This window comes from Kryptolebias marmoratus, linkage group LG18, assembly GCF_001649575.2.
Source record: "Kryptolebias marmoratus isolate JLee-2015 linkage group LG18, ASM164957v2, whole genome shotgun sequence".
In the NCBI taxonomy this organism is placed as follows: Eukaryota; Metazoa; Chordata; class Actinopteri; order Cyprinodontiformes; family Rivulidae; genus Kryptolebias; species Kryptolebias marmoratus.
In genome coordinates, this window is record NC_051447.1 from 11320859 (window position 1) to 11333229 (window position 12371).

The 12371-nt window shown below is 38.7% G+C and overlaps 1 protein-coding gene across 4 annotated transcripts; it reads left to right on the forward strand.

Annotated features, from left to right (window-relative positions):
• Positions 1 to 25: 25 nt before the first annotated feature.
• Positions 26 to 11728, forward strand: LOC108235072 (sodium- and chloride-dependent GABA transporter 2). 4 transcript variants are annotated; one of them, XM_017414819.3, is made up of 17 exons: positions 84 to 173; positions 334 to 355; positions 437 to 597; positions 943 to 1077; positions 1370 to 1510; positions 1635 to 1749; positions 2168 to 2215; positions 4212 to 4341; positions 4748 to 4882; positions 6311 to 6414; positions 6491 to 6615; positions 6977 to 7089; positions 7178 to 7315; positions 7447 to 7549; positions 10264 to 10364; positions 10762 to 10908; positions 11058 to 11728. In XM_017414819.3, exons 3-17 carry the CDS (start codon positions 444 to 446, stop codon positions 11223 to 11225), a joined length of 1857 nt encoding a protein of 618 aa, XP_017270308.1. In that variant the 5' UTR covers positions 84 to 173; positions 334 to 355; positions 437 to 443; the 3' UTR covers positions 11226 to 11728. The 4 variants fall into 4 exon arrangements, with proteins under 4 accessions (XP_017270309.1, XP_017270307.1, XP_017270308.1 ...); XM_017414820.3 differs by lacking the exon at positions 334 to 355 and having other exon boundaries at positions 26 to 173; positions 434 to 597; XM_017414818.3 differs by lacking the exon at positions 334 to 355 and having other exon boundaries at positions 29 to 173.
• Positions 11729 to 12371: the final 643 nt, after the last annotated feature.

The following is a 12371-nucleotide window of genomic DNA, read 5'->3' on the forward strand; positions in this document are numbered from 1 at the left end:
TGCAAAACTTTTGCATTAGATTTTGCAAATAACACTGTTTGTCTTGCATGGGACAGCCCGAGTGTGTCCTGCGGTAAGGAACCGCCCCTACTTAGAATAAAGACTGCTCTTCTGACTTTTCTCAGACAATCAAGAAATTAAACACGCTGACGGCGGCACCGTAAAGCACGCGGGTAAGTATTATTCTTAGGGGGAGGCTTGCCTTTGCAGACTAATTTCCACGAATTCTTTGCAAAATAAGTTAAATGCTGCTAGAGCTATCTGAAGTTAAAGGTGAAACAGGGTGACAAATTTAGCATTTCTTAATTATGAACATCTTCTTGGTATGATAAGCACGGAAATCCTCATTTGAAAGGTAAAGCCTTTTCATATATTTACATGAGAAATGCAGCTGGATAGAACGCACCGGTTGGTACATTTCATTTGTCCTCAGTAGATTGATCATGACTGAAGAAACCAAAGTGGATCCAGAAGAGGAGCATCCGACAAGGGAAAAATGGGCCAACAACATGGAGTTTATTCTCTCTATGGCAGGAGAAATAATTGGCCTCGGAAATGTCTGGCGTTTCCCCTATCTGTGCTACAAAAATGGAGGAGGTAAGGTGCTGCATTTGACACTCACATACACTCTATATACGTATTTGCATGTCTGATCAACAAAAATTATTGAGAGACTTGGCATATGACTTAACAGGGGAATGTATTGCAGGCTACTTTGACCTTGTGAAAAGTTGTGAAAAATGACTTTTTTTGCATTTTGTGACTTGATGGCTGTAGAATTTAGAACATTTTTCATCCCATCTTAAGAAAAAAGTAGTTTTCATTTTTAAAATAAGCATATAGCCAGTAGGAATTGAAGCCTTAATGTATGTTTGTATTGGAAAAGCAAAAAGTAATCCCTGGAAATTGATGAAATTTCTTCATGAGTGTCTCTGTTGTTAGGTGTCTTCCTCATCCCCTACTGTGTGTTCCTCTTCTTCTGTGGTATCCCTTTGTTTTTCCTGGAGACTGCGTTGGGCCAGTACACCAGTGAAGGCGGGGTGACTGCCTGGAGGAAGATTTGCCCCATGTTCGAGGGTAACAAAAAAACAAGCCTCAGACATAGAAACGATCAGTGCCCAATAATAGCTGCTTTGTGCACCCATCACCAACCTTGTTTTCCGTATTATTCACATAAAAGCATGCAGAAAAAAAAAAGATGATGACATGGGAATTTTCTCCACAATTTTCAAATGTAGATGTTCAACTAACTTAAAATGCTAGAAAACAGCTGCATCTTGTGGAAACCAAACACCTATCAGACCTAAGTATTATCCAAGACGATAGCCAGAAAAAATCCACTAACTCTGAAAACATCTCTTTCCCACAGGAGTGGGGATTGCATCTCAAGTGATTGTGATCTACTTGAACATTTATTACATAATAGTTTTGGCATGGGCTATCTTCTACCTAATAAACTCCTTCAAGAGCCCTCTGCCCTGGTCTACATGTGACAACTGGTGGAACACCGGTAAGCCTTCCTTTGTGAATATTAAATGCTATGCCTTTAGGCACATCTGTAGTTTGTTATTCAGACAGAACACTTTCTTGGGAACCTTTTTTGAAGGGTGTAACTATTTGTCCAACCTCAACAGAATTTTGTTATAGTCACACGGACAGCTTTGCCAGCCCCGAGCTGTCTCTACCTGATGCCAACTTGTCCTTACTGAACATCACCTCAAGTAACAGCTTGCCATACTACAATGGGATGTAAGATGAATCTTGGAGAACTTTTGCAATTAATTATATGATGTCAGGTACATAACGCTTCATTTTGTTGACGTGAAATATGAACAGGATTATAAGACATATGGGATTCGTCTTTTGTTCTTTTGTCTGTAACTTGGGACCACGTCAGTCCTTTTATGTGTTCTGCGTAGGACATGCCCACATCTGTTTCTTTTATGAAACTAACTGTCGTGTGACCCTGTAAGTATGGGGTCTTCAAAGTATTTACAATAAATCTACAGGGCTTGTCGGGTCTTGGTTTGGGAGTTGTGGAAAAGCATCAAATGAAAAACTTACTATTGTGAATACAACTGCTTTGTAGCATCAGCTTGAACAAAAAAAGTTTATTTTTACTTCAATAATAAAATCCTTTTCATGTTCATATCGTTTGTTCATCCAGCAATGGGACAATACTGATGTCCGACTCAGCTGAAGAGGAGTTTTGGAAGTAAGACACACACTCACACCAGATGTTTTGATTCCACCTGCATGTGTTTCTTATAATCGATTACTTGTTTATGCTTATTGCTCAGGCAAACTGACAGTAATTGCTGCAAGCAGTCTTTCCAATGCAATTCAGTTTTTAAAATGGTTCAGATGGACGTAAAATGCATAAAAACTTGAAATACACACGTTGCACATCTTTTAATCAGTAGATTTTCTGTTTCTTTGTTTTGAATCATTTTTCAAATCTTTCAGATTTGTTTTTACCAGTAACAGACAGCTGTAGTGTTAACAGTATATATATTTAACCCTAACCATGTATTTTGATTCCTAAGCCTAATCATTCACAACTGTACACACAACAAAGGAAAAAGAAGTGATTGTGGACAAGATGTAGGGGATTTGTCCTGAACTAAAACCCCATTTTTGAAAAAGTTGGAACATGGTGTAAAATGGAAATGAAAACAGAATGCAATTGTTTTAAAATTTTATAAACAATGGAACGTAGTAAACATATCAAATGATTAAACTAAGAAATTGTACCATTTCAGGAAAAAATAAGGTAGTTTGAATTTGATGGCAACAGCGCAGCTCAAAGCAGTTGGGACAAGGCCATGTTTCTCTCTGCCAAGCATCCTCTCTTCTTTTACAGTCTGTAAACATCTAGGAACTGAAGAGAGCAGCTGCTGGAGATTTTGGAGGGGAATGTTGTCTCATTCCTGTCTGATGTAGGATTCGAGCTGCTTAACATTCCTGGGTCTATTTACCGGATTTTTGTTTCATGATCCGCAAAATGTTTTCAGTTGTTGAGAGGTCTAGACTGCAGGCGGGTCAGTTCAGCACCTGGACTCTTCTACTGTGAAGCCATGCCAACTTTTTGAAATGTGTTACTGTCATTAATTTGAAATTGACCTTTTATTTATTTATTTAAAAGAAATGTACACGATTTTTAGTTTCAACATTTCATATGTTTACTTTGTTCTGTTTGGAATGAAGTATGGGTTGATGAGATTTGCAGTCCATTGCATTCTGTTTTAATTCACATTTTACCAAACGCCCCAACTTTGTTTAAATTGGAGTTAGAGCAAATTCTTGCATGTGATTTTACAGGCTAAAAATAAAATAGAATAAATAAAATAAAACTGATGAAAGCAAATGTAGTAAAGAGATTAGTACTTTAAACAAATAATGGTACAGTAAAGGTACCAAAGGAGTCTTTTTGCTGTGTACTTAATTATGTTACTTCAATAAATGTAACTTGTTTCATTCTATCGCTAAATTAGTCTCATGGTTTTCCTCAAAAGTCACAAGTAGTTTTCTTTTTGGGATCTGCAGACCCTCACAGTTTTCTTAGGTTTGTTGTTATGTTGTCTTGTTCCGACCTACCTCAGCTGATTCACTCTGACAGTTTGCCATGCTCCCCGTTTTGAACAGGTCTGGGGTTGAGCATTCCTTAGAAACGGCTCTTAAAGCTTCCCAGAGTGCTGCATTAACGTGGTCAGCTAATAAAAGATGAAGGAAAGCCATCCAAAAATAACAAGGAAATCGAGGGAGATGCATTCCTCAGAAACCACAAAATGTTAAAATGTTGATCACCGTAATTTATTCAAGATGTAACTTAGACTACGTGTTTTTCTTCCCATTTGTTTTCGTTTTGAATGTTAGTAGTTCCCGCTGCTTTTCACATGATGTTCTCCGGATTCGAGGTTGGAACAGATATTGGGAAATCCTGCAACAATGATGAAAAAAACATGTTCCCTTCCCCCTGCAAGTTTATACAGCACAAGCTGAAATCTTCCAAAACAAACAGTTTGAACCACTACATTTAGGTTGAGAAGTCTGTTCTCGGCGTCAAGAATAAATAATTGGAAACTTCAGACAGACAAGTGACTTTTGATGTGCTTTTCTCATGAATCAAAACTAGGGTGAAGACATTTGCAGAAGTGTTTTATTCTCCGAAGGGGTTTAATGAGTGATTGCATTTCTTTTTTTCCACGCAGTCATCGAGTGTTAAGGATGTCGAGTGATATGCACCTGGGTAAAGTGCACTGGGACTTGGCTCTGTGCCTCCTGTTTGCCTGGGTGATATGTTACTTCTGCATCTGGAAGGGAATCAAAACGACTGGAAAGGCAGGTGGCCGTTCCAAAAACCTGTTCCCACCCTGCAGCCTCAATGATTTTCACTCTTTGCTCCTTTTTTTTTTCTTCTTCTGTCACTTCAGAGCATTCCCTCTTTTAAACAGCAGTTTTTTCTCACGAGGTGGGGATCACAAAACATCAAGATTGGGATCTTGCACTCAGTGTAAACAAATCACTTGGCTGATTTCGCTGAGAGCCACACGGAAGCTTGAGTTATGGGATTAACCTACATTAGACCTACATTGCAGACCCCTGTTCTACATGAATGTGTAAAGACATGCATGCCTACTTGGTGTGTGCATGTGGAAAACAAACAAAAAATGCATTACCCACTACTTTACTGATGTACCTAAAAACCAGTCTGTATGAATATATTTACTTGTTTGTTTGTTTGTAGGTGGTGTACTTTACCGCCACGTTTCCGTACGTAATGCTGATCATCCTCTTCTTCCGTGGAGTGACGCTGCCTGGAGCTGCAGAAGGCCTGAAGTTTTATCTCAGCCCTGACTTCAGCAGACTCGCTGATCCAGATGTAAGAGGGGCTCATTAAAACTAACTGCTTTGGTAACCGTGTTTGGGTTTTTTGCGAGGCACAAAATGCAGCCATTTTGCTGCGGGAGATAATTTGAGCCCACGCTCTGCAGAGAAGCATTCTTTTCCAAACACACATCTCTTTGTTAAGATCCTCAGAGCAGTTTGGCATTTTATATTCTTCTATCTCCCTTTATTTTATTTATCTTCTTGTTGACTTTTACTTCTGGTCCCAAAACATGGTCTTTCCAAGAAAAGCAAACCATTCAAAAGTTTGCAGGAACATGTCTTCTATAGTGTACAGCAGCTGAAGAGAAAACACTGCTCTCTGTGAGGAAATACTTAGACATTTTGAGGTTAAATGTACACGTCCTTCAGACTACCATCTGTCTTCACAGACTGAATCTCAGCCTGACAAAACAGATGGCATCAGTAAACAGTGAAGTACCCTATCAAAGTCTAAATCAGGCTGGAAAAATTAATAAATGTTTTCCATTTTGTTGTTTTTTTTCAAGCATTTTTTTTTTTACGAACTACTTCTGCATACTTTTTGGTATTTTAGCCAACATCATAATGCTCAGCTCATTTAGGAAATGGGTGCTATGCTATTTTTTTGTGTAATTTTTATACTTTTCAAACTATTTACATTTATTTACACATATTTTCCCATAAAAATACATTTAGATTTCTCAAAAAACATCATTTTAAGCAACCATCCTGACACTTTTAGGTAGGCTTTTGCTATTTTTTAGCTTTAGCTTTGAGTGCATTAAGAAAACAGGCAAAAGTTATGTGGAAACGGGGAACTTTTACACCATCCCACAGGCTCTCCAACCCACATTTTCTTCCCAAGTTGTGTTTTAGCGTGTGAGCATCTGCTTCTGCTCGATTGGCGCAGGAAATTGCAATTGAGTTCTGGCTCACATCTGGTGTCTATTTATTGTATGAAAGCATCTCCTGTCACAGCGCCTGTGTGAGCTTGTGTACAAGGCAGCAGATAGCGTGTCAAAAGAGGCCTGCATCTGAGAGCACAACAGTTTATGCTTTGTCCAGCAGAAGATGTAAAGACATTTTGACACAGATTTAGACTTTGGTTTTTTGACCTGAGGGAAGGAAATATCAGGCCCATCATGGGGCCAGAGAAAGGGTCTGTGTATTGCTCTGGAAGCCAGCCAAGTGTGTAGCTAATGTGCAAAATGGAGCTTTGGTACCTCTTATGTTAAACAGCCGCTCTCATGGCCTACAGACAAGACCCCCTACAAGACAAGAAATTGAACATGCACACCCATGTTGTGAGTAATGACATAAAAAAAGCAAATAATAGACTCCCTTTTTATAATTTGCACGATAACACACAGAAATAGCTATATGCTTCAGCACAACAAGTCTATAATATGTTTTACATCTGTTGTTTTCTCGTCCTCTCCAGGTTTGGCGCGATGCAGGGACTCAGGTGTTCTTTTCCTACGCTGTGTGTCAAGGAGTCCTTACGGCTCTGGGGAGCTACAACAAATACAACAATAACTGCTACAGGTTTGTGTCCTCACGCCTCAAAGATGATCAGGTTTGCCCTCCAACAATGTCGGCTAAGCTTCTTGGTCTGTTGCAGGGATTGTTTGGCCCTGTGCTGTCTGAACAGCGTCACCAGTATCTTTGCTGGCTTCGTCGTTTTCTCAGTGCTCGGGTTCATGGCTCACAACCTCGGCGTTCCTGTGAATGAAGTCACTGTCAGTGGTGAGTTAATCCCACCTCCTCCACATCTAGTTTTATTGAAAAAAAAAAAAAAAAGCAAATAGTCTTGTCTTCATTAAACCCAAGTGCTGACAATAACCAACACCGTCCACTAGATGGCATCTTGTGTTTATATGCAGTCCTAACCTAAACTGAAGACATTAAAAAATATGCCTTTTTTTCTCATTTAGCTCTCTTTTTTAAAGTATTTTCATACTTTAGTTTTTGATCAAGTGTGTTCTATTTACTGAGTGATTGTAGCATTTCTCACGTTTTAGTTTTTAAAAGATTTGCTACTTTTTAAATACATGGTGCTAAAATGTGATGCACCACTGATAAACTGTGCTCACATGTCCCCCTTCAGGTCCCGGTCTGGCCTTCATAGCCTACCCCAGAGCCTTGTCGTTGCTTCCCGGGTCATCTTTCTGGGCTGTGCTCTTCTTCTTCATGATCCTCCTCCTGGGCCTCGACAGTCAGGTATTACATGGAACACGTGCCACACGACATTGACTTTCAGTATTTATGTTCTAAATATATTACCACCCCACCCCCCCGGTCCTTACAGTTTGTGTGTGTGGAGAGCCTGGCCACAGCCCTCACAGACCTGTTTCCAAATCGTCTGAGGAGACCGGGTGCCAGGGAGAAACTGGTCCTGCTCATTGCTGTTGTTTGCTTCCTGCTGGGCTTGACTTTTGTCACTGAGGTAAGCTGGGTGCTAACACTAACTGTTAGATTAGTTTGTTCAGTTAAAAAGAAGATAGGAGCTCAGATCTGGTAATATGATGTGTGCTTCTGTAGCTATGTTTTCCATCTTGCCGGTGTTTCATCTTTCAGGGAGGTATCTACTTCTTCCAGCTGGTTGATTACTTTGGTCCGAGTGGAATCAGCCTTCTTCTGATTGCCTGTGCAGAGACTATCGTCGTATCCTGGATATATGGTAAATCACTGGCTGATTGCTTTACATAACTCACTAGGTAGGTTTTGTTTGTTTTTTTATCAACTCAAAGTGCAGCTTTTGTTTCATTAGTGTACTCAGCTGTGCCTTTTACAAACTCCTCTGTCGATCTGACAAGACACTTTGCGATGTGCAGCTGTTTTATTGTTTTATTTGAAAGTTAACACAAAGAAGTTCTTAAACAAAGTTAGACATCACATAAAAACCTTATTGTTTTCTGCTTTCAGCTGCAGCATCTATTTGCTAGCTAATAAATCCCATCCCTTGACAGATGCCATTATAACAACATGATTGATGTTAGTCTCTGTATCTGTCAGTTGTGGTGTTTCTTGTTTTGTTTTTTGTTTTTTTGTCTGATATACTCAGGTATTGTGCAGGTATCACAATATAATTATTTATCATTTTCACCGCCGAAGGTTTTTGGATTATTCTGACCGCAGAACATGTCTCTGTGTTTTTGTGCATGTGTTCAGTTTTCTGTAGTGTTAGCAAAATATCACACGAACCAGTGGATGAATTTTAATGAAGCTTTTACAAAGCAGTCGTTGGATGGTCGATTCATTAACTACTGGAGACAACCCCGTTCAAGATGGCCACCATTTTCAGCTGACCTTAGAAAACACTAAAATGGCTAAAATTCAGTCAGTTTTACAGATAGTGTGATGAAATTAGGTGTGGTTGTAACTGAGGGTCTTTCACAAAACATATTACTAAAACATACACACTAAAAACATACATACTCATTGTGCAAGAGCTTATCTTAAAACTTTAGTGACAACTGTTAGAATCAACAATGTTTGTTTGTTAGCAAAATAACTCCGGAACCACTGGATAGATTTTAATGAAACTTTCAGGCAATTCTCATTGCCTGTGCATCTACAGCTGATTAGCTTTTGGAGGAAATCTATTTCAAGATGTCTGCCACAGGCATATGACATTAGCTAACAGAATAATTGCTATAAGGCAGTAAGTTTGATAGGTATTGAGCTAAAATCTGGTGTGAGTTTTACTGAGAGTTCATCACAACTCATACTCTGAGCATGACATCTTGTGATATTGCAAAATTGAGCATAATGTTATTTTTAAGGTTTGTCCAAAACGGCTACAACTTCAGGTATGAGAGCTGTTTCTGTTTAGTTATCAAAATCCTAAGAATCCTTTATGTTCTTATCCTGATTAACAAACACAGTTGCCCCGTGTAGATTCCCTTTGTGACTTGGAGAATGACCATCTGTCAGGTGTTTTGCCACCTGAGAAGAATCGTTGCAGAGAGGATTTCTGATTGGAGACAGCTGCTCCACCTACTGGTCCAAAACTAGAATCAGCATCTTCTGCTGTGAAGTTGAGGCCTTTTAGACTAAAACAAACAAAAAAAGTAAATATTTCAATCTTTGCTACATTTCATTTTCTCAGACTAGCAAAGCAATCATCTTAATATGAAGCATTTGAAATATTTTGCAGCTTTCCTCCAGTGTTGGTGTGAACGAGGCTGCGAGCGCTCATCGCTTCTACTCCTCTGATATCAGCAGCTTTGTTGGTTTAATGAAATATTGTGGGTGGAGAGTTGTTCTGCTGTGCTTTTCTCATCTCTCAGTTCATGCAGCAGCGTTGTATTTAGTTCAGCCTGTTCTGTAATAAAAAGCTGCATATGAATCACTTGCAGATATATTTTACTTTTATTTGGAATGTGCTTTCAAAAAGCCCCACTACTACCAAAGGAAGGCAGTTACTTCCCTCCTTCCTAAAAGTGTGCAGAAGTTTGAGCGTTGATTATGGCCTCATCTATTGAATGGCAATTCCATTTGCTATTATGCATTTGCAGAAATCAATTTGTGGCCGTTGTTCCATTCAGCGAGTCTATAATATCCGTTTCCTCTTGTTTTTATGTCTTTTCTCTCTGTGGCACCTAAAGGTGAGCTTTTCATCTCATCTCATACTCCAATTTATCTCAACCTCCTCTCCTCATTTGCACACATTTCTTCATCTCCCCTTCATTTAGAGCTACATTTTCTTTTATATATTCTGCATATGGATATGCTTTGTTAAGTTTTCCACATATTCAATCCAAAAAAGGACATTCCAGTTTGTGCAGTTACTAAATTAAATTAAAAATAACAAGTTACTAAGTTAAAGGCAATGGGGCTAAATGAAAACGATATTTTTACTTTAGTTCAGATGTGCAGCTATTAATAGCTCGTTGTCCAATATTTGTTTATTGACAGAGGTGATCCATTTTCTTTTTGCTCCAGATGAAATTTACACATCACTATAAAAAAAGTGATGTCACTCAATGATTGAACATTGAGTTCAAAATTTTCCCTAACCGTGCCAAAAGTGTTACTTTCTCACTGTCTGTTCAGGGAAGGCAACTAATCAAACAGTTACACTAATATGTAATGGTTTGCAGACTTTGACATATTATATAATTGCATTTACATTTTCGAATTATTGTGTTTAAGCACATAAAATACCTTGCTGCACTCTTTGGTTATTTAGAAGCTAAAAGTTCAGCATTAAGAAAAGTTAGGAACATCCAACATTTCAGAGTTGTGCAACTAAAAGACTTAAAGGCAGGGTGGGTGCAAAACAGAAAGCTTCTGCTTTGTTAAATTACCTGGATCTGAGAAGCAGCAGCTATAAACCAGGGATTATATATAAACTGAAACACCTTCCATCTTGGACTTTCCTCGTTTTAGGCGCGGACCGTTTCTATGACAACATTGAGGACATGATTGGGTACAGACCATTGCCCATGCTGAAGTACTGCTGGCTGTTTGTCACTCCGCTCATCTGTGTGGTGAGTCTTCACTCTTCGACACCATCCCATTCATCTCTCCTTTTTGTCCTCGCTCCGACTTTTATTAATCTTGCCCCTGACTAATATTTCTGGATTCATATTAGAACTCCTTTTCAACCTCAAGGCTGCTTCTGTTCTGCAGCTCTCTGGACTTCCCATGTTTGCTCATGTTTTGGAGGTTTTGTCCAAATATGGATTCCCAAAAATAGTTGCATATTTTCATAAAAAATATACAACCCCAAATGCAAAAAAAACCCAAAAACATTAGTAAAATGCAAATTAAAACAGTTATACAGTATCTCTGACCAGAAACCTTCTCTAAGTGCATATTGATTTCTATATATGCACACATTTGTTATTGTTTAACTTTCTAATTTGGCTATTTCTCTTCCCTTAGCTTACAGTGATTTATACCCTGACAAAAGGAACACCTATCATTCTGCAAAATCATGTAGCTGGAACTGGAGTCGTCATAATGGCTGTTTCACTTATTGCCACACCACTTTTATGCATCCCAGCATTTATTTTCATCTCATTGTGTAGAGTAAGTAGACTTGTTTCTTTCCCCTCAGAATCTTGTTGATTAATAATGATTTCAAAACAATTAAGTTGGATAACAGCAATCCTAAAAGGATGTGTCAGTATGTAACGTTTTTTAACTGATTTCTTTTTTTTTTTTCTGCAAACAACAAGAATCGCAGCAACATGACAAGACCGTCCAAAGACCTGCGACAGATTTCCCCCCACAATCCAGTGCTCACACTGTGTAACCTTGTCATCAGGACATCACAGGGCCGACCGACGAGGAGAATGGACAAAACAGATGAGAATGCGATGGTGGAAGAACGAAACATGATTTGATGTTTCGTTTTCATTTTACACACAAAAAAAAATCCACATTTTGCAAATGTTTACATATTTTGTGTAGGAGTTTTTTTTTGTCACATGCATTAACTGACCCAGTCATATAAAAGATTCTTTTTAGTTGTCAAAACTGACTTAGATTCAGGCTGAGAATGTCAGGACCTCCATCCAGTCCTTGTCATCCTTCCACAATTCTCTGCCTGAGATGACACCTTTTATGCCACAGTTAATGCAGGCAAAAGCTGCTTTGTTTGGTAATGGCAATGTCATTTAAAGTGAAATTTACTTTAAAGTCAGTAAATTCTGTTCTTTGCAGAATTAAGTAATTTGTTACAAATGTGTGCAATACAAAACCCACACTTTATGTCATAACGTTTAACTTTTTTTTATTTGTACAAAGTTGTCATGTCACTATTTGTGTTTATGTGTTTGTACTTTATGTAGACAAAAGTAATTAGCTTTTATAGGTTGCAGTAAAAAGAATCAATATGGTAAATATCCTGGTGCAGCGTGTCTCTGATTCTGTTCTTATTGATTTTTCTGACTAGACAGGGTAAATATTCAGCACTGGTTGATCTGCTCTTCAGTTAAGGGAATCCAGTGCTGTTACATGTTTCTGCCATTTCACACTCACATACAACGTCCCCCCCACCCCNATGTTTTAAACACAGCAGGAAATTCCACAATTGGAAAAAAAAAGAGTCTGTTTCAGTGTAAGCTCAGTCATCTGTGTGATCTAAACCAGCGTTCAATTAACAGACAATTCCGCTCACTCGTCTCCCACCTCACTTCACCTTTGACCCCACCACCTTACAAAAGGATTTTCAGTCTTGTGAACTCAATCGCCAATGGCTGAGATGTGAAAGTTCATTTTAAATTAATGGCAAAATATAAACCAACAACATGAAATTATATAGGGTCATGCCCTCACTGTGTATTGATGAATTTATGCTCAGATTTGAGGTTGTTGGGGGGGCTGCATGTTCAACTAGAGCTTACCGAGTCGGGTATTTATAATGAGCATATCTACTAATGAGCCTTTACATAACCAGCCATCGTCGGCTGCAGCAGAGAGTGATGATCACTGCAATGGAAATCCCAAAAACTTGGCAGGGGTACCAACAACTAACAAGGTCAAAATGT

What these genes read in the sequence shown, in the direction of transcription:
- LOC108235072 (XM_017414820.3), top strand. Translation starts at nt 444, where the DNA reads ATGACTGAAGAAACCAAAGTGGATCCAGAAGAGGAGCATCCGACAAGG. An exon ending in GCTGAAGAGGAGTTTTGGAA is followed by an intron (nt 2,216 to 4,211) that starts GTAAGACACACA and finishes TTTTCCACGCAG; the next exon opens with TCATCGAGTGTTAAGGATGT. An exon ending in CGTCGTATCCTGGATATATG is followed by an intron (nt 7,550 to 10,263) that starts GTAAATCACTGG and finishes TCCTCGTTTTAG; the next exon opens with GCGCGGACCGTTTCTATGAC.